The sequence below is a fragment of the Martes martes genome (genome assembly GCF_963455335.1).
Source record: "Martes martes genome assembly, chromosome: 16".
Taxonomy (NCBI): Eukaryota; Metazoa; Chordata; class Mammalia; order Carnivora; family Mustelidae; genus Martes; species Martes martes.
Window position 1 is genome coordinate 50,613,035 of NC_137904.1, and position 25,615 is coordinate 50,638,649.

Genomic DNA, 25,615 nt, shown 5'->3' on the forward strand with positions numbered 1-25,615 from the left:
GACTCACCTTCCTCACCTGTTAAAGCAGAGGTGGTAACAGCACCTACCTCCTGGGATAGCACAGTGTCTGGCAAATCGTAAATGATCAATAAGTGGTTAGTTGCTATCACACTGACACACGTCTGTGCACTTCTGTGTGTACGGATACTGGAACCATCTGTCTTCCACTAGGCACCTCGGCAGCCCAGTGTGCATCTACTGATCAGGCAAATGTTTTTAGAAGTGTGTCGTGGGTGTGCAGCTGACAGCCTGCCTGTGAGCCCAGCCCGTGTGCTTTCTGGGCATGGTGTGGACGCCAGCAGCCTATGCACGTGTGTCCGTGTACATGCGTGTGCGAGCTTTCCAGGTGCAAGGGCAGGTGTGTGAGCGCAAGGACAGGAGCCGCAGGCCTCCCCGGGTGGGTCTGCCCAGCCCGGCCCCACTCACCCACGATGGACAGGATGACGACCACGAAGTCGAAGATGTTCCAGCCCACGGTGAAGTAGTACTGGCGCAGGGCGAGCATCTTGAGCACGCACTCGCCGGTGAAGATGATGATGAAGACCATGTTGATGTTGTACAGGATATCCACCTTGAGCTGGCTCTGGTCGTCCGTCTCCACCATCATGGTGACCATGTTGAGGCAGATCAGGATCATGATCGTGATGTCGAACACCTGCTTGGTCACGCAGTCATACACCATGCCCTGGATCTTGTTCTGCAGCACGGGGAAGGGTGCGAGGGTGCGGGGGGTGGATGTGGGGGGCAGTGGTCAGGACCCAAACGGTGTGGACAGGCTGGGGGCATGGGGTGACACACAGCATGACAGAGGGGTGTCAGGACTCGTGATAGAGTCAGCCACGGCAGGGAGGGGAGACCTGTCCAGACAGGATGTCCTGGGGGGTCCATAGGCTGCTTCCTCCCTCCAGGACACTTTCTCCCCTCAGGTTCCCCCGGCAACCTCTCTTCCTGCTCCTGAAGTTGTTGCTCACTGGGGAGGGTGGCTGGACATCCTCTTCCACCCACTTCTAGGGGCCTCCCTCCCACTAAAGGGGTGGGCAGACACGGAGGGCTGTGCAAGGCCAGGTGAGGGGCAAACCAGTGGCTGGGGTTTGAGGCCACTGCTGCCCCAGCCTCACCGCAGGTGGCCCCAGCCTCACGGTAGGGACACCTCCTGGTGGACAGAGGGCAGCCTGCGTTTGGTCCCCATCGGCCCCCTTGGCTGGAAGGTACATCCAGGCTGTAGGAGGAGGGGCTCAGAGGGCTGGTACCTGGGGCCGGGGAATTGGCTTCTGAGGCTTCTTGGAGCCAAGCTTCTTCATGGCATTGTAGTATTTCTTCTGTTCCTCCGTCATAAAGATGTCTTTCCCTCCAAAGTATAATGGGATGGTGCCAGTAAGGTTGAGGGCCCCTCTCCTGTGTCTTCAGGACCTCCCCACCTCGGGCACCACCCTTAAAGCAGCCCCCACACCAGCAAGGGGACCTGGAGGGGCCAGAGATAGGGGCTGAGGGAGGGAGGGAGGGGAAGGGGGTCTGCAGGGTCCAGAGAAAGGAGGGAGGGGAGTGGGGTGACAGACAGAGTGTGGAAGAGGACCAGCACTGGCTCATGGCCTAGGCCACGTCACTTTCTCAAAGTCGCCGGGGAGGATCTGAACCCAGGCTTGCCGCTTCAGTCATACCACCAGCACCACACAGTAGGGGCTGAGGCGGCATGCGGGACTATATGAAGGGATGGGGGAGCGAAGAGAGGGAGGGTAGAGCCCAGGGAGGGTGGGTGGATACTCATCTTCTTCTTCTGCTGGTTGAAGTTGTCAATGATGACACCGATGAAGAGGTTGAGGGTGAAGAAGGACCCAAAGATGATGAAGATGACAAAATAGAGGTACATGTAGATGTTCACCTCGTACTGGGGCTGTTCTTCCTTCTGCAGAGGACACAGGACAGGACAGGATAGGACAGCCACAGGGATGGGACAGGATGGGACGGGATGGGGGTGGGATGGGATGGGATGGGATGGCGAGGTTGGGGGGCATGTTGGCTGCTCCCTGCTCCCCATCTCACTGTTGGCAGGAAGGGCATCCTGGGGCCCAGAGGTGGACCCTTCTACCCCTCAGGCTGCTGAGTTTGGGGGCTCCTCAGGAGGTGGCATGGGGCCGGGGATGGTTGTGTTTCTGGTCTGTACCCTCTCCCCTGGCTTGCTTGCCAGCCACATTTCGGTGAGCCCCACTCACCTCCCGGGAGTCCACTGCCGCATACATGATGTCCATCCAGCCCTTGAAGGTGGCCTGGGAGAGTGTGGTTAGGTTTGAAGAGAGAGGCTCCTTCCCATTTCTACCATCCATGAGTCTCCCTCCTCACCCTAGTCTGGTCCTCCCCAGAACCCCACAGGGCAGGCATCACATAGAGACCAGAGAGATCTAGATACTACCTCAGGGTCCCACAGCACTGGAAGCAGGGTGGGGGGCCTCCTAACGAGGAGTAGCAGTGGGTACAGGTACAATAAGAATCTGGGAGCACTTCCATTCTCAGTTTAGTGCAAGGGCAGCAGGTTACACTTACCACCTGCAAGAGGGAGAGGTAGCCTAGACCCACGTTGTCATAGTTGACCTTGACGTTGAGCCAGCGGACCTGGCCTGTGTGCATCAGGCTCTCACAATCAGATTTGTTGTTGACCTCGGAGATGTCAAACCTCTCAGAGGTGGTGGTATTGATGCAGTAGTAGAACTTGCCGGCAAACAGGTTGACGCCCATGATGCTGAAGATGAGCCAGAAGATGAGGCAGACAAGCAGCACATTCATGATGGAGGGGATGGCTCCCAAGAGGGCGTTCACCACCACCTGGGGGGCCAGGGTGAGGGCTTGTTGCCAGATCTTTACCCAGGCTCCTTTGGGACAAGGCTCCCCACCTACACTAAAAAGTGGACCAGACAGGGCTGGGCGTGGTTATTCAGGGAAGGCTTCCTGGAGGAGGGTCGCTCTGAGCTAGGCCTGGGGGAGAAGTCTGCTGGGCTCTATGTTGGGGGTGGGAGTGGGGAAGTGAGGAGTAGGGTTGGGGTGCTGCTGGCCTAGTGGTTGAAGAGGGCTCTCTGCTTGGCTGGAGCTATCAGCCCAGAGTCAGGGCATCAGCCTTCTCTGGAAGCAGCCTGGCCACGGGTCACTAGGCAGGAGACAAACACTCCTTTCTTGGCCCCTATAGGAAACTCAGCCCCCGTGACCCGGCCCCCTGCTCATCCGTTCCTAGCATTAGAGACACAGATACAGAAAAGAAGCCATCGGGGTCTTCAAAGCAGAAGGACCCTGTGCCCCACCCCCAGCCCTGGTTGCACAGGCTAGCTTCACTCTGTCGGGTTGGCCTAATCTTGAGAATCGTCCTTTTCTGAGGAGAAGGTGTTTCATGACTTCCAGACAGAGTGGGCGGCACAGCCCTGGTGATGCCTGGGGTATAGCTCTATTCTTGGCCGGGGCACCAGCCAGCTGCATGGGCAGGTCATCTCCCCTCGGGGAGGAGGGGTCCCTGGTTCTGAGGCGGGAGGACCCAAGCACTGGCTGGCCCCTTGCATGAACAGGAGGGAGCCCCTCTGGCTGAGCGCCCTGCTGGCCTGTGACCAGCTGCTTCACAGACATCTGTCCCTGTGAGTGGGTCTTGTTCCCAACAGACCTCTCTTGGCTGGGGAAGTCCCAATTGTCTTGGCCAAAGCTTCTGTTATTTACTGTCACTTCTGTTCTCAAGGGCCTGATGGAAGGGTGGGCAGGCTCAGAGCCCAGGCCCAGGTCCAGGTTGCAGAGTTCTGGTGGGCCGGGGTCTGAGGCCGGGGAGGGACATCTCGACACCCACGGGCCTGCCTCTCTTCTTCCTCCGTCCTAGGGAGGGAGAGCCCTTCCTAGGAGCTGATGCAGCCTCTGCTGCCCCCCAGCGGTGGCAGGGAGGCGCTAAGGAGGGGCTGAGCAGTGGAAGGGGCATTTGGGTGGTGTGGGAGGATGTCTGGGGGTCCTCAAATCTGGCCTTCAGCAGGGCCCAGAGTCCCCGGCCTCTCCTCCCCCAGCGGTGGCTGGAGTACAGACCTGTGCTCACTGCACCCCGCCCTGTGGTGGCTGCTCCCCCAAACCCTAGCCCTCCTCAGAGCCCCCTTGGGCACCCACCCTCATGCCCTCAAATCGGGACAGTGCCCTCAGGGGACGCAGGGCCCGCAGTGTCCGCAGGGATTTGATGGGTCCCAGCTCCGAGTAGCCCAGCCAGTTGGCCACCAGACTGATGATGGAGACCTGCAGAGGAAGAGTGAGCTGGTCAGGGCGGGCAGGGCCTCCTCTGCCCCAGGGGTGCCTTGGGATCTGGCCGCAGGGCACACTCACATCCACAATGAGGAAGTCCAGCCAGCACCAGGCATTGGTGAAGTACACCTTGAAGCCGTAGGCCACCCACTTGAGCAGCATCTCCAGGATGAAGATGTAGGTGAACACCTTGTCCGCGTACTCCAGGATGGTGCGGATGACTCGCCGCTGCTCGATGTAGATGTCCTCAAAGGCCTGGGGATGCCAGCATGGCTGGGGGTGGCCGGAGCCACAGAGGCCAGGGCGGCAGCCCCGTCCCCCACCCAGTCTACTGCCATGGCTTTCCTGGGGTCTGGACTGGGACCAGGCCAAGGCCAGGCTGTTGGCTTTTCTTAGACTCTGGGGGGCCCATGGGGCAAGCGAGTTTCCCCACAGGGAGAAGCCGCTCAGCAGCCCTTCCCCAGGGGTGACACTCAGTCACCTGCTTGGGGGCCTGCACTGTGACACATGTTCAGCCCTGACCACCCCCTCACTCAACATTCCCACCTCTGCCCTGGCCGCCACCTGTCACTGGGGGTGCACACAGAGTTGGACCCTGCCTGTTGCTTTACGAAAATGAACACTTTCTGCGTCATATCCCACAAGCACAAGCGAGTCCCTTTAGGGTTCTCTGGGTCTCATCCCTCCCATGGTATGAAAAAGGAGGGAGTCCCAGGGGGGCCTCGTTTGGGCCTGGCACCTGCCGCTGCCCATGCCCGCCCCCCAGGTCGTGCCTACCAAGGCTCCGCTGCTGAGCAGGATCATGAAGACGATGAAGGTCTCAAACCAGTTGTGCTCGACAATCTTGAAGCAGGCCCTACGGAGTGCCCACCACATCTTCCCACGGCCCTGGGAAATGTCCACGTAGAGGACAGGGCAGCGTTGCACGCAGGCTGGGGGAGGAAAGGGGGCAAGGGTACCACATCACAGGACTGGGGGCTGGCCCCAGACCCGCAGGCAGCATGCTCCCACCCCCTTCCCTAGATTGGCTGAGCCCATCTTCCCCACCCCTCCCTGGCAGGCTTTACACCCAGGCCCTGGGTGCAGCAGGGGGTGTGCAGGGCTCTCTCCTGCAAGGCCAGGCTGGCCTCTCTCTGCTGGTGAAGCCAACGAGGGTAGTAGTCCTAGAGCAGCCATTCCAGAGCACCGGCCCTTCCCAAGCATTGGGTCACACTCAGGGCCCTGTGGGGGTTCCGTGCAGCAGTCCGCAGGACCTGGTGTGCACACACCGCACATGCTTGAGGCTCAGGGGGTCAGGGGCTGGGAGGCATTCGGGCTCTGGTGCCCCTCCCTGGGGCTGTATTCCCCCCAGGCTGTGTCAGGGCAGGGCAGCATGGGGGGTTGGGGGGAGGCTCTGCTTGCTCTCAGTGATGCACATGGTCTTGAGATGTCCTCGAGGAGGCAGGTGGCTGGGGCTGGGCTGGGATGTCACCTGCACCCCAGGCCCTGGCCTGGTCCATCCCTTCCAGGGGCTGCTAGGCTAGGGGAGGCGATAGGGGTGCACACACATGGCTCGCCCTCACCCTCCGTGAAGCACTCCTCGGGCTGTTCCCCATCGGGGTTCTCTTCAGCCTGCTCCTCGGGGTCCTCCTCGGGGGGCTTATAGTCGGCGGTGCTGCAGACGGAGGAGTTCCCATCTAGGGGCTGCACTGGCTTCTGCAGGGGAACACAGGGTGACGTGAACCCTGTGTTCTCCCACCAGGTGAACGGAAGAGGTCAGGATGGGAGACAAGAAGGGAGAGGAGAAAGGGGGTGGAGCTGACCTACTCATTCATTCAGCACTCATTCATTCCCTGAGCCCTGGATTATGGAGTCAGAGCCATGGCCTTCGCAGAACCACAGCAACCAAGGCAGCTATGGTCCTGCCCTCACGCACTTCCATTTGGAGCAGGGCTGGGCCGAGGCCTGGGAAGGGATGGTGAGGACAGGAGGCAGGTGAGGGCCTCAGGTAAGGGAGGAGGCTGGGGGGTGGCTGAGCCAGGCTGGGGAAATGGAGGAATAAGAGGCCTGAAGGGACTTTTGAGGGAGCACGAAAGGGGTCAGAATGGAGCTGGGGCTGCCAAAGCCCTCAGGGAATTGCACGCAGTGTCCTCAAGATCTGGGCCTTCCCATGCCCAGGGTCCGCTGGGCTGAGGAGCCCAGAAAGGATGAAAAACTTTCCCCAGCAGAAGCTCCAGCCTGGGGCACAGGGAACCCGATGGGAGTGGGGCAAGACTGGGGAGGCGAGTGTCTGGCCTGGCCAGGCTTCCCCCTGTCCTGAGCCAGGTTCTTGGCCCTAGCCTCCCTCCTCAAGGGAACCCCTTCATGGCTGGAGCTGAGGTCCCTGAATGGGAAGATGGAGAGGACAGCTCTAGATCCAGAATGGCACCAGAAAATTAAGGAGGTTCCCTTGTGCCCAGTTGACAGAAAAGGAAACCGAGGCAGGCACTAGGTCAGCCAGGGCACCCACTAAGCCACTTGTCCTGCTTGTGTGTCCCAACTCCCACAATCACCCTTGGAGCCTTGTTTGCCCCCCTGAGAGTCCCTGGAGCCTTGGCCCTGGGTGCTCTCCAGCCCTCCCCCACCCCCGCTCCTCATACCGAGGTCGGTGCCACATTTCCCTGGGTATTTATAGCTTGGCAGGCACTTGGTCCCCTGGTAAGTCAGTGTGACACATATCGGGGGAATAAGGAGTCAAGAGCTTTCAGGGCAAAATTGTTTGAGACTCCAGTGCCCAGCCAGGCCCAGGGCCGAGATGGTGGAGATGGGGAGGGGGCCCTGCCCTACCCGAGGTGCTAGCCCTTCCCTTGCCAGAGCTGGAGGACAGGATTTGGGGCTCAGAGTCTGCTCCCAGGAGAGGCTCAGGCCTCAGCCTGAGCCTCTCCTGGGGTGACTACCAGTCCCTCTGTCACCCTTGCTGGGAAGAGGCAGGAGGAGGGGGGCATCTCCTGGGTGGGTGGGTCCGGGCTACTGCTCAGACTGCCCAGCTCTCTGCTCTCCTTGCACCCAGCCTCCGTGGCCCACCAACCCCCTCCACCTCTCAGAGTCCCCAGCCCAGACCCAGCACTTTGGCCCACCCTGGGAGGTTGGGACCAGCTCCAGTGGGATAACGGGAGAGACTTCAAGTTCAGAGGGGGATTAAGAGGGTCATCTTGGGTCCTAACCCTGGAGCCAAGGCGCCACAGATAGGAACGTCCTGTCCAAGAGCACCACCTGCTGGTGAGAGGGGGGCCCAGGTGGAGGTGTGGAACCAGAGTGAAGGGACACTGGGCAAGGACAGGCAGGGCCCATCCGGTTAATCGGTTAACCATCAGTCACCATGCACAGAGAGCCTTCTGTGTGCTTAAACACAGCATCTCACCTACTGCTCCCGACCCTGCCCTGAGGGAGGTGCCATACCCCCATTTTACAGATGGAGAAACTGAGGCTCAGGATTTGTGACTTGTCTAGGGTCACACAAAAACTTGAAGCCATGTCTATCTGACCCCTGGACCCCTCAAGCTGGGTGCTGTGATGGGCTCACCTTGCTATCCTCAGGCTCTGAGAACGTGTCAGTCTCCTCCTCCGTGGGCATCTCCAGGTCAGACTCCTCGGAGGCGATGGGCACGTGAATGGTCAGGTAGGGGTTGTTGATGAAGTTGAGGTGGTCCAGCTCGATGCTGGGGGGAGGACCGTCAACCAGGGCCACATGGTTCAAGATGTGATTGTCCTTCTTCAGGTCCTTGTCACCCTCGTCGGGTGGCAGTTCCTTCTTCTCGTCCTCTGGGGCACTCTCCCCGGCCTCCCCGGCCTCCCCAGCCTCCCCAGGCTTCCCGAGGCTGAGCATGATGTCCTTGGGGCGCAGGATCTTGCCATGCAGCAGTCCCAGGAGAAAGGCTTTGGCAAAGCCAATGCCCCACTTAATGCGCCCAATGGCGATCTGCAGGTTGTTCATTTCGCCATCCTCGTCGGAGGCAGCCAGGCTGTCAGCGCTGAAGGAGCTCAGCAGCAGGGCCAAGAAGAGGTTCAGGACCTGGGAAGCAGGGGTTGGGGGGAACCTGAGCTCAGCCTCAGGGGGCCCACTGAGGGTGCCACCTTCAGCCGGCACGAGGGGCCTCAGGCCTCCAGATCAGACCTACCACATGGGGGCATTTAAAAGGTTATCACCTAATGGAATCCTCACAACTGCTCGGGGAGGTGGAGCATTCCTATCAGCCCCACTTTGCAGAAAGAGAAGTTGAGGCTTAGGCACATGCCAGGAGTCTGCAAGATCAGGGCAGAGGCAGGGTTTGGGGAGGCCCACTGGGTGACAAGGACTCTTTCCAGGACTCTGTCCTCCACCTCCGCTGCAGAACAAAGAACAGGGCTCATGTTTCTGAGTTTCCAGGACTTATTGGGACCCTGAATTGGCTGAGCCTTCTTTTCCTGTTAATAGAGCCTGTGCTCCCTGGTGCTCAGAGCAACGTACCCTATTGCTCTGGGGAGGGCATTTGCTAGTCACCCCCTTTTCTCTCCTCGGGATTCCCTGCTCCACCTGGCTTTTTCCCACTCCCATCTCCCTGCTGAAAGATTTAATACTGGTCTACCCCTCCAGTCTCCAGCTTTATTTTCCAGAGACAGACCATTGCTGAGCCTCTGCCACTGTGATGTCAGGGAGTTCTAACCTAGTAGAGGCAGACATTTGACCAGATCAGTGCGGTGGGTTTGTGTGGTAGTAGAGACTGGGGTGTGCAGGCTTTGAAACCATGCTGCTTGGCCTTGAAGCCCGGTGTACTAGTGATGTGTCCTGAGGCAAATCATATCGCTTCTCTGTGCCTCTGTTTCCTCATGGGTATAATGGGGATGGTTCTAGTATCCACCTCCTTGCATTGTTGTGAAGATTGAAAGATCAGGACAAGTAGAGCACACAGTAGGCACTCAAAACATGTTGGCTGTCATGTGCACAAGTGCAGAAGATATAAGGTCTAGGGAAGAGTGTGATTAGCTCTGAGGTCAGCTCAGCATTTTATTAATAAGGAAACTAAGTCCCAGAGAGGTAGAGGGATATGCCCTGAGACATCCAACACAGTCAGGACTAGAATCCAGGTGTCCAGTCATTACATAACTTTGGAAGACATCATTCATTTAGACTACAATGTGAATGGCAGCTCCAGAGGCTGTGCCTCTACCTTCCTGGTGGCTCTGCCTCCCACCAGTCTCCCTTCCCCAGGGAACAAAAAGGACAGTGAAGCCCAGCTGCAGTGGGGGGTCCTGGTTCCCGCCAGCCAGAGGAAGGGCTGGGACTTACACCAAGGGACAGGGCTGGGTGTATAAGTGCACAAGAAGGAATAGGGGAGCCTGTACATGTCCACCCTCGACTGACTTCTCCAAGTGGCTCTCATGGCCTGATTTCACCAGGACTCCTCCAAGGCCTTTTTATCATCACCTTAACTACCATGTTAGCATAATGCCTTTAAAGTATGTATTTCTATAGATACACACACTGGGGAGAAGGTGTGTGCCAGGGGCATTCCTCCCCATCTCCCTGCCCCCTAGCTGCTTTTCTGCTTTTGCCCCCAACCCACATTTATGGGTCTTTCTTTCCCATTGCTGGGGTGGGGTGGGGGGGGGAGGCATCCAGTGTTCAGAAACACATCTGAGACGGGAATTAGCTGCTCTCTGGGTCAGCAGGGTTTGCACACGGCTCCTGCCTAGGACAGAAATAGCTGTGTCAGGCAAGGCGTGGGGAAGAGGACTGGGGGGAAGGGGGATGGACATCATGTTCCCCCAGGGGCTCTGAGGGGTGGGTTACCTACACCCTCATCATTTCCTCTTCTTCGCAGTAACCCAGAGCAAGTGCCCAAGTGCCACAATGCAGGGGGCATGGGGCCCAACACTCACTGGCAGGATGCCTCCAGTGCCCTCTAGCAGACACTGGCTTCCAGGAAGCCGGGGGGGGGGGCAGTAGGCGGGGACAGTGACCAAGGAGCTGCTGGTGCCGCCTCCCTGGGCTGCTCTACTCCCCCTGAGCCAAGCGAGAGCAGATCAAGGCAGAGCTGGGCTGGGAAGGAGTATGGGGTGTGTGTGTGTGTGTGTCTGCACGTGTGCGTGTGTGTGTGTGGAGTGACATGCCTGTGTGACAGGCACACAGAGGCAGTGCAGGGGTTCTAGACTGCTTGGGTTCCAATCCTGTGCAGGTTACTAGCTTCCCTCCCTGAGCCTTTGCTTCCCTGTCTAAAAAGCAGAGATGAGGGGCGCCTGGGTGGCTCAGTGGGTTGAGCCTCTGCCTTCAGCTCGGGTCATGATCCCAGGGTCCTGGGATCGAGCCCCGCATCGGGCTCTCTGCTCTGTGGAGAGCCTGCTTCCTCCTCCCTCTTTCTGCCTGCCTCTCTGTCTACTTGTGATCTCTGTCTGTCAAATAAATAAATAAAATCTTAAAAAAAAATAAAAATAAAAAGCAGAGATGAAACAGCACGTCCCCCTAAGGTGATGGTGAGCATCAGGAGATAGACACACAGAAGGCGCTCAGAATGCTGGACAAGTGCACATGGAGGTCAGCTGTCACTGTCATTACTGCCCGTGTTGATGCTGTCATTCTCACCCCCCCACTGCTGTTACTGACGCAGACTCAGGTTCTAGTCCGGGCTCAGTCTCACACTAGCTGTGTGGTCCCCAGCAGTGGCTTCTTGGAGCTCGGTGCCAACGTGACCTCCCTCCCGGGGTTGGGAGAGCATTAGGGATAAGGCAGGGAAAGCCCTTTGCGCAGGCAGGAGCCCAGTCCTCAGGGAGGTTGGGGGTGACCCCTATGGCAGAGACCTGAACTACCACTCCGCAGCCCACCCCCCCAGCCCCCGGCTTGTAGACCAAGTGCTTTGCTGGGCGCTCAGCCCGCGTGCTCAAGTGGTTCACCACCGTCACCATCCCCATTTTCCACGTGAGAAAAATTGAGGCCAGAGAGATGGTTAAATAATGTCTCAGGGTTTCCCAGTCAGTATGTGGCAAAGCAGGGGCTTGCAATGTTTTTGAGTTTACCCACATACAGACAGAAACCCACTGCAGACACTTTCAGTCGTGCTGGGCCCTTAACCTTTACCTTCACAAGCTTCTACTCAGAGCTAGCTACCCACGCCATCCCACCCCTGTTCTGCTGGGGCATCTTCTCTCTCTCTCCCCCACACCCCAGGCTCTGGGGTTCTCTTGCCTAACTGTCCCTGGGGGCTCAGGACCTCAGTGGAGGTGACACTGGACGGCTCCTGCCCCAGCCGGAGCTCAGTGATATCTGAGAAGTGCTGACCCAGCAGCCCAAGGATTCCACCAGCCTTTGCGGAACGTGGGGACGTGCATCTTCCCACCTCCCTGTTGCCCAGGGCGGCATCGGCCATGGGGGCAGCTGGGCACCAGGCTCCTGGCAGGAGTGCTGCCCACCCTGAGCAGGGCAGGAATTGTGGCGTCAGGGTGTGGAGACAGGCCACCCTGGGGCCCCAGCCACAGAAATGCTGGTCAGCGTGACGGCAGCCCACACCCCTGCTCATCATGGGGCCCCCTGCAGCTCCTCCCCAGCACCAGCCCCACAAGGAAGCCCTGAGCCACAGAAAGCGGCAGGATGAAGGCCATTTATGCCATACTCTGGATTCTCCCTACTCCCGGGGCCTGATGCCAGGAACGGAAGAGGGTGAGAGAGGGACAGGAGGCCCTGGAGTTCTGGAGCCAACCCCGCGTGCCACCTTCCCGCACCCAGCTGACCACAGAGCAGTCGCTCATTCAAGGTCACACAGATGACAGCGGAGCTAGGCCTGGAGTGTGGGTCTGCCTCCAGTTGTCATGTTACTTTGCCCCAAATGCTAGGTTTCAACAGTACTACTCACAGTGTCGCCTCTGGACCTGTGACAGCTGCGCTGGTTAGAAAGGCAGATTCCTAGGCCCTGGCCCCTAAGCTGCTGAATCAGACTCTGGGGATGTGGGGCCAGGAATCTATCTGGGTTTTAAGAAACTTCCAGGTGATTCTTAAACAGGGTAAAATTGGAGAGCCACAGTGTTAAACTGTTTAAAATTGCCCTTTTGGGTGGGGGAGGCAGACTACAGTCCAGTGGCAGTGATTTCATCCAGTTTAACTGCATGGGGCAAAGGCCCTGGAAGGACAGCCCAATTTAAAGGACTTAATTGAAGGTGACATGTCCCGCCTGGGTTTCCTGGCAGTGGTGGGGGGAGAGAGGAGCCACCCAGCGGGCCCAACTCACCACTAGGTTGCCGATGACCATGACCATGAGGAAGACCGTGAGGCACATGGCCTGGCCGGCCACCTCCATGCAGTCCCACATGGTCTCGATCCATTCCCCGCACAGGATGCGGAAGACGATGAGGAAGGAGTGGAAGAAGTCATGCATGTGCCAGCGGGGCAAGCTGCAGTCGGCGGCGATCTTGCACACGCACTCCTTGTAGCTCTTGCCGAACAGCTGCATGCCCACCACGGCGAAGATGAACACGATGATGGCCAGCACCAGTGTCAGGTTGCCCAGCGCGCCCACCGAGTTGCCGATGATCTTGATGAGCATGTTGAGCGTCGGCCACGACTTGGCCAGCTTGAAGACCCGCAGCTGGGGGCAGGCGGATGGCAGGCGCCAGTGAGGCCCAGCCCCCTCCCCCCACCAGGCCTGACCCGAGGGAGCCCCATCCTCGGGAGAAACAACTCTCCAGAACAACTCAAATCCCTGCCCCATGAGTGATCTGAGGCCTCGGTCTGTATCATTTAAAGATATAGACTGAAGTATTTACAGAGACAGTATATGTCAGGATTTGCTTTAACATGCTCCCCCCCACAAAAAATAGGGGAGAGATGTTGATGGCTGTTGGAATGTTGATGGCCGTTGGAGTGGGTGTAGGTACACAGATTTCGGTATACTTGATATGTTTGTGGATGAAGGACAGGTCCCGTAATAAAGTCTGGAAAAATTAGAAGTGTTCCTATGGGGTGGTGGAAAGGATCCTAAACCGGACTCCTGATTCCACTACTAATGAGCTTCCCGAGCCCCAGCCTTCAGGTCTGCAATATGGTCTCTTGCTCCACTGTCACCCAGGTCCCTGGGAGTCAAGCCCAAATGTCAGCTCCCAGGGCTATCATTTCGGTCCCTGGTAGCCCTATGTGGTAAGGGAGGGGGCTCTCTTTCTCCCCATTTCTAGTCAGGAAGGTTCTGAGTGGTGGAGTGGCATGCACAAGTGGCTTCTTGGGGATCCCTCCTCCCATTCCCCTGCATACCCCCACCTGGCCCCTCCTCAGCCTGGCCACAGGGCCTCACGCACCAGTCGGAAGGAGCGGAGCACGGACAGCCCTTGCACGTTGGCCAGGCCCAGTTCCACCAGGCTGAGGGTGACGATGATACTGTCAAAGATGTTCCAGCCCTGCTGGAAGTACTCATAGGGGTCCATGGCGATGAGCTTCAGCACCATCTCTGCTGTGAAGATGCCAGTGAAGACCTGTGGGGTGGGGGGTGGTCCACATCACAGAGCCTCAGTTTGCACAGGGCCTGGGGAGTCCCCCCTGACTCCTACCTCCTGGCAGAGCCTTGAGCGGGGGCAGGCAGTGGTACCCGCGGCCTACAGGTGTGCATCCGTGCGTGTGTGAGGAGTGGAATGGCCCTGCCCCAGAACACAGTGGGTACCACCCTGAGACACCTGAACCCATCTGCTTCTGGCCTTGTGCCCATGGGCCAGTCACTTCACTTCTTGTGGCCTCACCCCGCTCATAATATATAGCGCTCAAATAGCACTTTGTGGTTGATGTGATGACCTCACTAGGATGATGCCAATTTCTACATATTGTGAGCGATGGTCCCTTGTCCCAGAAATGAGAACACTGAGACTCCGAGAGATAAGCGGCAAGTGCTTGCTCAAGCCACCCACATAGGAATGAGTCAGACCTCAAACCCAGGTCTTGGGGTACTTAATTCAGTCTTCCTGTCTCTACACCCTACCCTCTCTACCCTGACTGGCAGGGGTCCTGAAGCTCAGCAAACCTTGGTGGACTTAGAAGTCTAGGGTAGGGGCCAAAAGGGGCAAGCCCAGGGATCCAGAAGGCCAGAGCTGCCCTCCATAAACCAGGCACAGGGGCGTAAGGGCTGCCTAGCCTCTGAAAACTCCCTGAGCACAGCCCCCCTCCTGCCGGGCACCAGCTGCCCTGGTCTACAGCCTGCCCAGGCACATGCTGAACCCTGCCCGGGAGCTGTCCCTAGCCATAGCAGGTGCCCAGACGGCAGTGGAGTGCGGGCAGGGGGAAGGCAGGGGGCGGGCAGGTGGCAAGCTGGGCCCATCACGCAAGGCCCAGCAGCTGCACTGCGAGCCCAGGGCACACCCTTGCCCCCCCAGCCCAGTCTGGCCTGGCTGCCTCAGACGGATCCATGGGATAGACGTGCCTGCTTCATAGGCTGGGAGCCCAGGGTCTGATGCCCACGCCACCCACATCGTACTACCACAGGCCCCCACATCTCATTCTCCTTGGGCTCTCCTCTCCCTCAGGGTTGGGGGAGCATCTCGCCCATTTGCCATCTGGAAACATGCTAAGGGAATGGGGAAGGGTGGGGCAGGGCTGGAGGATGAGGCGGCTTTTTCCCTTTGTCAGGCTCCACCGGGGCTGGAAATGAGGTGATAATGCTCCTAATGGGCAGGGATAAGCAGGCGGATCAGTGCATGTCAACAATAGCCAGGCAGGAAAGGCCTGCAGGGAGCAGGACTGGCCACACTGGGGGAAATGGTAGTGGGCAGTGGGTTTGGGAGGAGGAGGGGGCTATGCCTGGGGCACCTCTTGGGCCTCGGTGCCCAGGGCCATATGCCCCCACTTTCAGGTCCCTTGGTCCCTCTTAGGCCCACAACAACCTCTGAAGGTAGAGACCTGTCACTCATGTCCCCACCACCCCCACCTCTGCCTCCATCCAGGGCATGGCCTGGACCTCAGACACCCTGAATCCTGATCCTAAAATGTCTAGCACCTCATCCCCACTCTTTCTGCCTCCACATACCCTAAAAAATTCCACATCCCATCGGTCACCCCATGTACCTCCCTTATATCTCAGTTCCTATCCCCCGTATACTGGGAGAATAAGCTCAGCTTGTCCCCGTATGCCCCCAATAGTGCCCCGTATTTCCCACAGCCCAGGTGGCCCCTCCCCCATCCTGCCTGGGAGTGACACCTCTCCCTGTCCCCTCCTTACCAGGTTGCCCACGGTGAGCACGTTGTCGAAGTGCTCTGTCATGGGGTAATGTTCCATGGCCATGAAGAGGGTGTTGAGCACAATGCAGATGGTGATGCCCAGGTCCACGAAGGGGTCCATGACAATCAGGTGGATGATGTTCTTGAACTTCACCCATGGGGTGCAGCAGTTCCATATGAGGACTTTGTGGGCACACTTGTACCACCACGGGGGGCACTTCTGGTGGGCCTCTTCCAGCTCTGGGAGTAGGGTAGAAACACGCCTGATGAGCACCCCCAGCCCCCGTGTCCTCCTTCCCTGACCCAGACCTTATGTCCCACCTTCTAGGCCTGCCCCTAGAATTTCACATCTCAAACATATCCCCTCAGCCAAGCCTACTTCAAGCCCCCCTCTCGGTGGGTTGCCCTCAAGAACTGCCCCTGGAGGCCCCACCCATATGCCCCAACCCCCTTAATATCCCACCCCCCAAAGCCCCACCCATTAATGCTCCCCCCCTCAAACCCCGACCCCCTCGGCCAGCCCTACCTGGAGCCCTTCTCTTAATGCCCTGCCTCAGGCTGGGCCTTCTTGGCATACCTCACAAAGCCCGCCCCCCCCCGTGACTCCCACATTCTGCCCATGGCTCAGGGCTGTGATCTTTGGCAGAGGAGACCCCTGATCTCTGGCTGGGCCTGAGGGTCCCCAGGGAGAGGTGGGAGGCCCCTGCAGAGGGTTGGGTCCCATTCCACTTGCTGCTGGCCAGTGTCATTCAGAGCAATCCAAGGATCCCCCAGAGGGCTCTCCCTCCCATTGTCAGCAAAACTGACCCCTCCACTGTCCCCAGCCAGTCTAGCCTTTCCCACCAGAGTGGCTTTCTGGAAACATCCCCTGTTCTTGCCATCCCAGCTCTAGAGCCCAGGGGCTCTGTCAGGCCCATGGATAAAGCTGCCCTTCCTGCTGGTCCTGAAGGCCTCCGCTGCCTGTGTGAGTCCTCAGCCTCAGCAGGATCTTATTTCATTACCACCAGAAATTTATGAGAGAAGTGCTATTAGTGTCCCCCATCTCTAGATGAGGAAAGAATTGGAGAAGTCCCATGGAGACCTGGGTTCAAGTGCATGACTGGGACACCCCCGGGAATTAGCTAATTGGACCTCTCAAAGGCTGCGGACTCTAGTCTGATAGTAACAGCCCCACCCCCAAGCTGGTGACCCCCAAGTCACTTCAGGTGACTCAAACAGTGTCTGACACCCAAAACTTCTCACAACGTCCCAGCCAGGGTAGCGTTAAGTGATCTTCTCAGGCAGTGACACCGAGGACCCCTGGGGCATGCTCTGGGGCAGGTCCCTGGATGCCTGTCATACAAAGTCAGGTGAGAAGGTGTCCTCTAGAGGTCTCCAAAGTCCTTTAGCCCCTCCCAGTCCTTCCTGGCAAAAGGAAGGGGAGGGGGACCTGAGAAGGGAACCAGATCTCTTCCATGTCAGATTTCCATTATTCTTCCTTCCCTTGTTTCCTCCTTCCCTCCTTCCTCCTTTTTTCCCCTTCCCTCCCCTCTTTCCTCTCATTCATCCATACACCCGTGTCTCTTCCCATTCATTGATCTTCCAGCCCATCCATCCATCCATCCATCCATCCATCCATCCATCCGTGTTTGTGTCTATCCACCCTGTCCTTGTTACCTTATCCTGTTCTTTCCCTGACACTTGTAGGACCGTATGGGGATTTGTGGGAATCTGTGACCTCTACCTGGGCAGAGTTTGGCCTTTGACCTTTAGTTTCTGCCCAGAAGACATTTGAGGAGCAGGATTTCCAGTTTCTAGAACACTGGGCCTTCCTGGTTAGTATGATCCTCCTGTTCTTCCCCATTGTCTTGGCAACCCCCAAGGCCCTCCAGGAAGCCCCCACTTCCCACAGCAGCCTGGCCTTGCAGCCAGAACTGGGCCTGGCTAAGCCAGGACTATATTTATCACGGCCATTTCTTCGATGCCTATATTAAGTTACTGTCCTTCCAAAGCTGGGCCCAGCCAGGCCCCACCTCCCCCCACCCCACGAGTCCGAGTGGCCTAACGGGCAGGACAAGCAGAATAGGATGTCTTAGGGGTGTCAAGCACTCACCTTCCATAGCGTCTGAGATACCACTGTCTGCACTGCAGCTCTGTCGTGGGGGGCCCTTCTCCCCGAGCGAGGTGTCTAGGCTGCCGTTGCAGTCTTTGCTGTGGGCTGGGTCCCCATCGGCCTCCCCGCCTTCCAGAGCCTGGGCAGCCTTGGCCTGTGGATCAGCAAGGGTGGTGGGCACAGAGTCCATCTCAGAGCCTGGTGGACTCTCAGAGCTTCTTTCCAAGTCCTTTAGGATGGGGCCCCTCTTCTTGTCCTACGCTGAGCCTGGTGCGGGTTGGGGGACGACCTCGGTGGTGATGGGATTGACAGGGTAGGGACCAAAATGACTGAAGACCTTCATCCCTGAAGACCCCCCACTCTTGGAAGCCTTGACAAACCCTACACTTCAGGCGGTGGTGAGGCAATGGGGGGCTGCACCCCGGGGCCTCCCCAGGACCCACCTCTCCCCCAGCATGGACCCATATCCTGCCCAGAAAGAATCACAAGACCACAGATATTTGAGCTGGAAGGTTACTTCAGGTTTAACTCCTCCAGATCCCTTGCTGTTTATAGGGAAACTGAGGCAGAGAGCTGCAGAATACTCTTTCTACTGCCTGGATGCCTCTCATTCCACCGAAGCCCCCAGCCTGGGGCCTTATACTCACCCTGCCTTGCAGCCCCCTACCCCATGCCTCTCCCTCACTCTCAGCCTCCCCAGGAGAACCCTTGGCCTCCTCTCCCCGAGTCCAGACCTTCTCCAGCTCCTCCTGCTGCTTTTTGAATTTCTCCAACATCTGCTGAAACTCTTCTTCTTTCTCCTGATCCTCGGCCAGGGTGGCCTCATTCTGCTCTGCATACGCCATGGCCACCACCGCCAGGATCAGGTTAATGAGGTAGAAGGAGCCCAAGAAAATGATGACCACGAAGAAGATCATGTAGGTCTTGCCAGCTGCTCGAAGGGTCTGGGAAGAGGGGGAGAAGAAGAGGGAGTGTAGCATGGCCCCCTGCCTACTTTCACCCACCACCCCTCTCCACACACCCATTGCCCAGAAACAGGGAGGGTCGCTCACAGAGCTTGGTGATTTGAGGACCTTGAGGCAGGGGATAGCCATCTTTGGCAGGCTAAGCCACATTCTGGGGAGCTTCAAAATAAACATTGGGGACCCAGACTTTCCTGGTCTCCTGACTCAGAGAGCCCTGAGGACCAGAGACAGATATCTTGAGATCAGAGAGCCAGGATAAAAAAAAAATTTTTTTAAATGGTGAACACGGACTTTGGGGTCAACTTGAATCCTACCGTTGCTGCTGTGCCTGGCATCTAATACAAGCTCAACAAATAATAGTTGCCATTATTTTTACTATCATCGATATCATCCGTGTTAGACACACTACCAGAAACCAGAAGGCACTGCTGCTCCAGAGGCCACCTGCCTACCTACACAAACAGTAGAAGCCGAATACTTGTGTAGGGGCCATGCTGAATTTCTAAGCTACCCTACTGGTTGCTGTGAGGCCTGGGGGTCTGTTCCAGGCCCAGATCTCAGTGCTTAAGGCAAAGGTGGAGAAGGAAGAAAAGGCTGTGCCTCAGATGTGGCAGGTCCCCAGTGTCAGAAGCCTCCAAGAAGCTGTCTGCTGGGGCCCTGGGAGGGCTCTCAGGGAGGAGGGGGCCTTGTTGCAGGTCCTGCCCTGAGGAGGTTGGGGTGAGGAAGGGTAGGTGGTGGTTGGGCTCGGAGGCAGTGCTTCGAGGCAGGGCAGTGGCAGTCCTACCAGCTGGAAGAGATTCTCCCAGTAGTCCTGGGTCATGAGGCGGAAGAGAGCTAGGAAGGCCCAGCTGAACGTGTCGTAGCTGGTGTAGCCGTAGTTGGGGTTCCGCCCAGCCTTGATACACTCGTAACCCTCGGGGCAGTGCCTGTGGATAAAACGGGGTGCTGGCTTTAGGGAGGGAAGAGAACTCGAGCCGAGGGACAGTTGGGGGATCCCAAGGGGAAAAATCCTCTAGTTCTGTCTGCACCCCCCAAACACGGAAGGGTTCCTTTCATGTCCACGGGTTTTCCTTACGTTCCCATCCACCCCACGTCCTTGTCCCTAATCAGTTCCCGTCTTCCGACACCCCTCGGACACCTTTTCCCCGCCTCCCTGTACACTCACCCGGCATCGCTGCTGTTCCCACAGAGCAGGGCGTCATTGGCACCCTCCAGGAAATAGTAGTTCCCTTTGGGAGTCAGAGGCCACAAAGGAAACATGTCACCCACGTGGACACACTGTGGACACACGCACCCGTTGCACGCCTGTGGGCACATTTGCGTCCACCACATACACCAAGAGGAGGCTCTCTGGCTGCCCCTGCCCCTCATGTAAGGTCTCTGGGTAGATACATGACAGGGAGCTGAGCCATGGGCAGCGTCAGCTCCGCACCTCGGCTGTGGGGCGGGCAGTCGGGATGCAGCGGGGGCACAGAGAGCCGGTGGGTTGGGGGGCGCATGCGCGCGCGCATGCGCGCAGCTCCCACGCACCTGCGCCGGCAGCCTGACTGAGAGGTGAGCAGGTGTGGCGAGAGCCGGAATCCAGGGCCCAGGCTGAAGAAGGGGTACTCCCCCCTGCCTCCCCAGGGTGCATTCTTACTTTCATCACTGATGTAGGCATCCCAGTCAAAGGTCGAGTTGCTGGCCCAGCTCTCATGGCTGTTCCACGTGTCGTTGCCATACCACGTGTCATTGCCGTACCACGCGTCATTGCCGTACCACGTGTCATTGCCGTACCACGTGGTGTTCGTGTCATTGAAGGGCGGGGGCCAGCGGACGCACTTCTGCCGTAGGTTTCCCATGAAGAGCTGCAGCCCCACCAGAGCAAAGACGCTCAGACAGAAGACGGTGAGGATCATCACATCGGACAGCTTTTTCACCGACTGGATCAGGGCCCCCACAATCGTCTTCAGCCCTGACCAGAGGGAGGGTGAGAGTAGGGGATGGGCAGGCGGAAAGCTCCTTCTCCTGCCCCCCTCAGGCCTTTGCCTACCACATCTCCTTCAAGGCTTGACTTACTAGGGGCACCACGTCCCTGAAGCCTTCCCAAATGAGCCCACCCTTCTCCCATCACATCCTTGATACGGAGCATTTGAACGGCACGGAGTCTCGGCCATGAGGAGAATGCACTATGAGGACTTTCCAGGCTGTTGCCTGACTCATAGAACACACAGGCACATGGTGGTGTTGAATAAATGTCACCAAGTCAACACTCCCAAACTGTTTTACACAGCACTGATCTCCCCAGCTGTGCCCTTTAAAAAGAAGGGGTTCAATAAATGTTTGGGCAAGTCTCAGTTCTAGATTTTGCTCTTGGAGCATGACTGTAGATTATCCTAACAAAGGCTCTGACAAGTCCTGTAGAAACAAACACACTTTAATACCATGTTTCCTAAACTTACTTGACAACAGAACCCTTTTTCTTACAATGCCTATTCATACCCAAGGAACAGCAGCTCTAGACTGAGTTGGAGATATTATTGCAACCTGACCCTTTGGACAGACAAGGCATAGAAACTTTTACAGACTTCCAGAGATGGATTCCCATCATTTATGGAAAAGCCATAACTACTTCTTTGGGCCTATTCAAAATGTCTCTCACTTCCGTATCAGTTCATTTCCTTTTCTTATCCTGATGCAGAAAACAGGCGCTCAGCACCACCTTATCAAAACTCTCTGAGCTGGGAGGATGCTGGAAGCCTGGCATTGAGGAAATGTACTCTGGCCTTCACTCAGTGACCAGTGAGCAGTGTGGCCTTCAGGAAGTACTTCCCCTCCCAAGGCCTGTCAGGGTCTCACTTTCCTCAGACACATTTGTGGGTGTTGGACTAGGAGAAAATGATGGTATTTTCCAGCATTTAGACCTAATCCTCCTCCTCCCAGGGTCCGTCTCTTTTCAGACTGTCTTTCATGAAGCTTGTCCGGTTTCTCCACGTGCTTTTTTGAGGGTCTAGGTGATCTGGATTCTATTTATTTCATACTTCTTGATGCATTACTTTGGAGTTGCCCTGGCCTCATTGCTCAGTGGTTATGTGGTGAGTTCCTTATCAAGCCCTCGGGGCTGGGACTTTCCATCACTCGTTCCCTTTGTCTCTCTCAGGTTGAGTTCTCTGCTCTGTCCAACTGCTCATTTCATTTTACGCACATCCATGCACATTTAATCCTCGTAACACCCCAATGAGTGTTATCACACACATTTTATAGAGGAGGAAACTGAGTCATAGGTAGGTTGAACCAATTACCTGAGGTCAAAGTTAGAAAGTGGTGGAGATGAGACTTGAGCTCAGGAAATCTGACTCAGAGTCTGTGTTCTAACCACCTTGTTGTGCTGCTTCTTGTATGTCCATCCTCCAGCCTCTGGCTCCTTCTCCTCCTTGGCCATGGGGCCCCCCCGACTACGTTCAGGTTTTGGTGTCACAGCATTGTGACCCTGGGTCAGGCTCCTGGACCTGAGTGTTAGGTTCCAGGCCTGGCATAGGGGGGAGGACTGCTGGCCCAGGCAGGGGTTCCCTGCACCTCCCCAGTACCTGGAATGACTGTGATGGTTTTCAGGGCCCGCAGCACCCGGAAGGTTCTCAGGGCTGAGATGTTGCCCAAGTCCACAAACTCCGTCAGGTACCTGGGCCAGGGGGTTGGGGTGAAGACTGTGTCAGAGTCGGGAGCAAATATGACGGCAGAAGTCACAGCTTCTCTAGGCCCAGAATGAGGATTCCTGAGGAATCCTTGTGGTTGGGGTTACCACAGCGGTTAGGGGGAAGGCCATGTCAGACACCCCAAGGTTCCTCTTGGGCCCTGAGAGCTGGGGAAGACAGTGCAGGAACTTTGATGGGAGTGGGGGTTGGGTAGCTCAGCTCTCCCAGTGTGTGAGGCCCATGGGATCGGGGTCCAGCACTGCCTTGTGTCGTGGCACACGGCGTGTGGAGGCACGTGGAGGAGGCATTGGGAGAGCCTCCAAGCCAGACCCCAGCCATGCCAGCCCCTAGGACGAGGCAGCTCACTGCACACCTGCCCGTCACCCCCGCAGCCTGCCCCTCCCAGAAGGTCAACCCACTCAGCTTCCCCCTTTGAGGCCTGGCCCCCTTTTCTCCCACTCCTCTGCCTTGGGAAGCCCTCCAGGCCCTGCTTACGCCATGGTGATGACGCTGAAGTCCAGCCAGTTCCAGGGGTCCCGGAGGAATGTGAAGTCATCAATGCAGAAGCCCCGGGCCAGCATCTTGATTAGGGACTCAAAGGTATAGATCCCCGTGAACGTGTACCTGGTGGGGAGAGGGTGGCCAGGGCCAGATGTGGCCATGATGGACCTCCCAGGAGGGAGGTCTCAAAAATGAAATATGCTGCCCGGGGAGTTGATTGGTGAGAGTGACAGTGTGCACCCCCTCCCCGGGGGGCGGTGTTGATGGGGGGACAGTAAGAGTGTGTGTCTTCCTGGAAGACAAGAGCAGTGCCACATGGATCACCCTCAGAATTCAGACCCCTGGGGTGGGCTATGTCCCAGACCTGGATGGGGTGGGAGGAGGGGGCCTCCGAGAAGGAGGAAGGAAGAGACTTACTCCACGTGCTTAGACCAGGAAGGCGGGTTGCTCATGGTCATGAACACACAGTTGGTCAGGATGGTGATCATGATGAACATGCTGAACAGCGTCAGGGGAGGGTCAAGGAAAGTGAGGGAGCAGGTGGGAGCAGAGGTGGGTGGAGGGCCTCCTCGCCTATAGCACCTGGCTTTGCCCGCCCCCAGCCCGTTCTTGCCCCGGCACACGCCCCGCTTGGGCAGGATATGAGTGTATGAGCACTTTGATGGCGCCACGTCTGACGACACTGAAGGGGCTCAGCATGTAGAGAGCGGGCGTCGCGGAGAAGCGGAAGATGGCCTTGCCCTTGTTAAGGACGATGAAGGTCTGCGGCAGAGAGGGAGCTGTGAGACCCGGGGACAGGCAGACAGATGGAAGATGGACAGGTGGAAGAGGAAACCCTACCGGCCCAGACCTTCTTGTCACTGTAGTAGGGGTCCAGGTCCTCCAGGGGGATGCCAATGACCTCGGGTGGGGGGTCCCCGTAGATGAGGGGCAGGTTCTTGCCAGCCTCCAGGTCACTGCGTGGCTTTCTTTCAGGCTCCTCGATCTCCATCTGCTTGTTCCGCTGCTGCCGGGCCTCTTCCTCCAGTGCCCGCCGCTCTATGGCCGCCAGGGACTCCCGGGTGAAGGGGCGCAGGCTCTCAGGGCCCAGAGGCACCAGGGTGGGCAGAGATGAGCTCGCCATCCTCGCATCCTGGGCTCGGCGGCCAGGAGGGTGGCAGGTGGCCTGGGTGGTTGCAGTGTGCCGCCCCCTGGGGGCTGGGTGCCTACCAGGCCCTGGGCCTGCTGTCTGCTACTCACCTCCTGTCTGCCCCGGGGCCAGGCCGGGGGTGCTGGCGCGCAAGCGCTGTCGGGACTGGGAGCTGTGCCTGCAAGGCCTGGGCAGGTGCTGGACACAAGAGCATCCCCCCTCGGGCCTGCACCACTCTCCCCAGTAGGGGGTGGGCTGCCCTCGGGACGGCCAGCAAACCCACCAGGTCCTCTTTGGTGGGGCCAATGCCCCAGTGCCTTCAACCACCTCCTGCGCCCAAGCTCCGGAACTGGGTGGCGTCAGCCTATGGGGACAGAGAGAACCACAGCTGGCTATGCTCAGGTGGTTCTGTCCTGCAGCGAGGCGGACAGAAGTCAGATGTGAATGTGCTCGCGGCCCCGAGGGTCAAGAGGAAGGGCCTGGTGGGAGCAACCCTAAAGCGGGAGTGGCAGATGGATTTCGTCTTAAGGGCTGACCTAGATCAGCTGCTGTGGGCGCCTGGAGATGCGGGTGGATACCGTCCAGGCTGCAGCCAGCCTGGTTGGAAAAGGACTGTTGTGATTGATTAGTGATGTCTGCCAGGGCATCAGAGAAGAGAATGTCGTGGATCTGCCTGTATTTACCATCCTTGGTCTAGAAGGAAGGGGAAAGAAAGATATGGGGTGGGGGCTACCATATCCTGAGCTTTGGGAAAGCATGATTTGGATCAGGAGAGGGAAGAAGGAAGGCACCCAGGCTCTGCAGAGGGTCCCACCAGTTCCCTCCCATGGAACCTGTGGGATCTACCCCATGGACAAGCAGAGGGGTTGGAGCAGGAGGATACAGGGTGTGTGTGTGTGTGTGTGTGTGTGTGTGTGTGTGGCCACAGCAGGAGGGCCTGCAGATGTTAATGTGGAAGAGGAGGACACAAAGGCAAGGTCATGGGGATAATGACATGGACGGTTTTAATGGTGGAGAGAGGGCTAGAGGTCCCAGGGACTGTTTTTGGCTGGTGGTCCCTGTGTGGACTGGGTGCACCCCCCCCCCCGGAGCTTTAGAGGCCTGTGAGAACAGTATGGACTGTCCCTTGGCCTCTCCTGATGGCCCCTCTCCTGCCCAGCCCTCCTGAGCCCATTCCCTGTGGAAGGGAGGCGGTGGGTCACTTATCCAAAAGGTCCTGGGGAATGACCCACGTCAGCAGGCAGGCACAGGGGGACCGCGGAAGCCCATTCACACGAGCCACTGCAAGGCCTGCCCAGACAGACACCCCAGAGCCACCTCGCCTTTGAAGGGGCTCAGACAGACCCTGCCAGAGGCCCCCAAAGCTCCACTGGATGGTGGTCCTTTCTCAGCAGGCTCCGATGCCTGCGCTGTGTCCCTGCCCCAGCCAGCACAGCACTTCCTTGGGCTTGGCCAACAGGTGGGGAGGGCGGCCCAGGGAGAGGCCAGAGCCATTGGGCAGAGCCGGCCACGCCCCCTGGCCTGGCGGCCCAGCTGCTCCCTGCCATCACCCAGGGAGTCGTGTTTCCACGGGGGATGACTCTGCTCATCCCTGCTGACCCCATCCCTCAGCTGCTCCTTGGCCCCATTGTGGGCGTGGGAGCGTGCGTGTGCAAGCACACACGCATACACACACGCACACGCCCCGCAGTCCTACCCTGCTGCCAGCCGCACACCTTCCCACCTTCATCCCACCCCCGGGCCCACAGACACGCCCAGACAGAAGACGCTGACCTGCCTGATGGCCCTGCGGACAGCCCGTGGCTGCTGGGCGCCCTCCCAGTTCACAAGCCT

The 25,615-nt window shown here is 58.0% G+C and overlaps 1 protein-coding gene across 1 annotated transcript in view; it reads right to left on the reverse strand.

The window, feature by feature from the left end:
* SCN4A (sodium voltage-gated channel alpha subunit 4) overlaps window positions 1–23,776 on the reverse strand; it is a gene marked incomplete at its 5' end in the record, with an annotated part of 28,364 nt that extends 4,588 nt beyond the window's left edge. The window contains 23 exons of the mRNA XM_080827118.1: window positions 427–697; window positions 1,251–1,348; window positions 1,762–1,903; window positions 2,211–2,264; window positions 2,539–2,817; window positions 4,120–4,242; window positions 4,330–4,503; window positions 5,026–5,180; window positions 5,811–5,943; window positions 7,790–8,278; window positions 12,462–12,818; window positions 13,522–13,695; window positions 15,426–15,664; window positions 17,517–17,670; window positions 18,251–18,460; window positions 19,266–19,407; window positions 19,647–19,710; window positions 20,121–20,435; window positions 22,048–22,139; window positions 22,648–22,776; window positions 23,071–23,160; window positions 23,297–23,415; window positions 23,504–23,776. Of these exons, the coding sequence (XP_080683244.1) occupies window positions 427–697; window positions 1,251–1,348; window positions 1,762–1,903; window positions 2,211–2,264; window positions 2,539–2,817; window positions 4,120–4,242; window positions 4,330–4,503; window positions 5,026–5,180; window positions 5,811–5,943; window positions 7,790–8,278; window positions 12,462–12,818; window positions 13,522–13,695; window positions 15,426–15,664; window positions 17,517–17,670; window positions 18,251–18,460; window positions 19,266–19,407; window positions 19,647–19,710; window positions 20,121–20,435; window positions 22,048–22,139; window positions 22,648–22,776; window positions 23,071–23,160; window positions 23,297–23,415; window positions 23,504–23,776 (4,276 nt within the window). The remainder of the gene's footprint in view (window positions 1–426; window positions 698–1,250; window positions 1,349–1,761; window positions 1,904–2,210; window positions 2,265–2,538; window positions 2,818–4,119; window positions 4,243–4,329; window positions 4,504–5,025; window positions 5,181–5,810; window positions 5,944–7,789; window positions 8,279–12,461; window positions 12,819–13,521; window positions 13,696–15,425; window positions 15,665–17,516; window positions 17,671–18,250; window positions 18,461–19,265; window positions 19,408–19,646; window positions 19,711–20,120; window positions 20,436–22,047; window positions 22,140–22,647; window positions 22,777–23,070; window positions 23,161–23,296; window positions 23,416–23,503) is intronic.
* Between the last annotated feature and the right edge of the window lie 1,839 nt (window positions 23,777–25,615).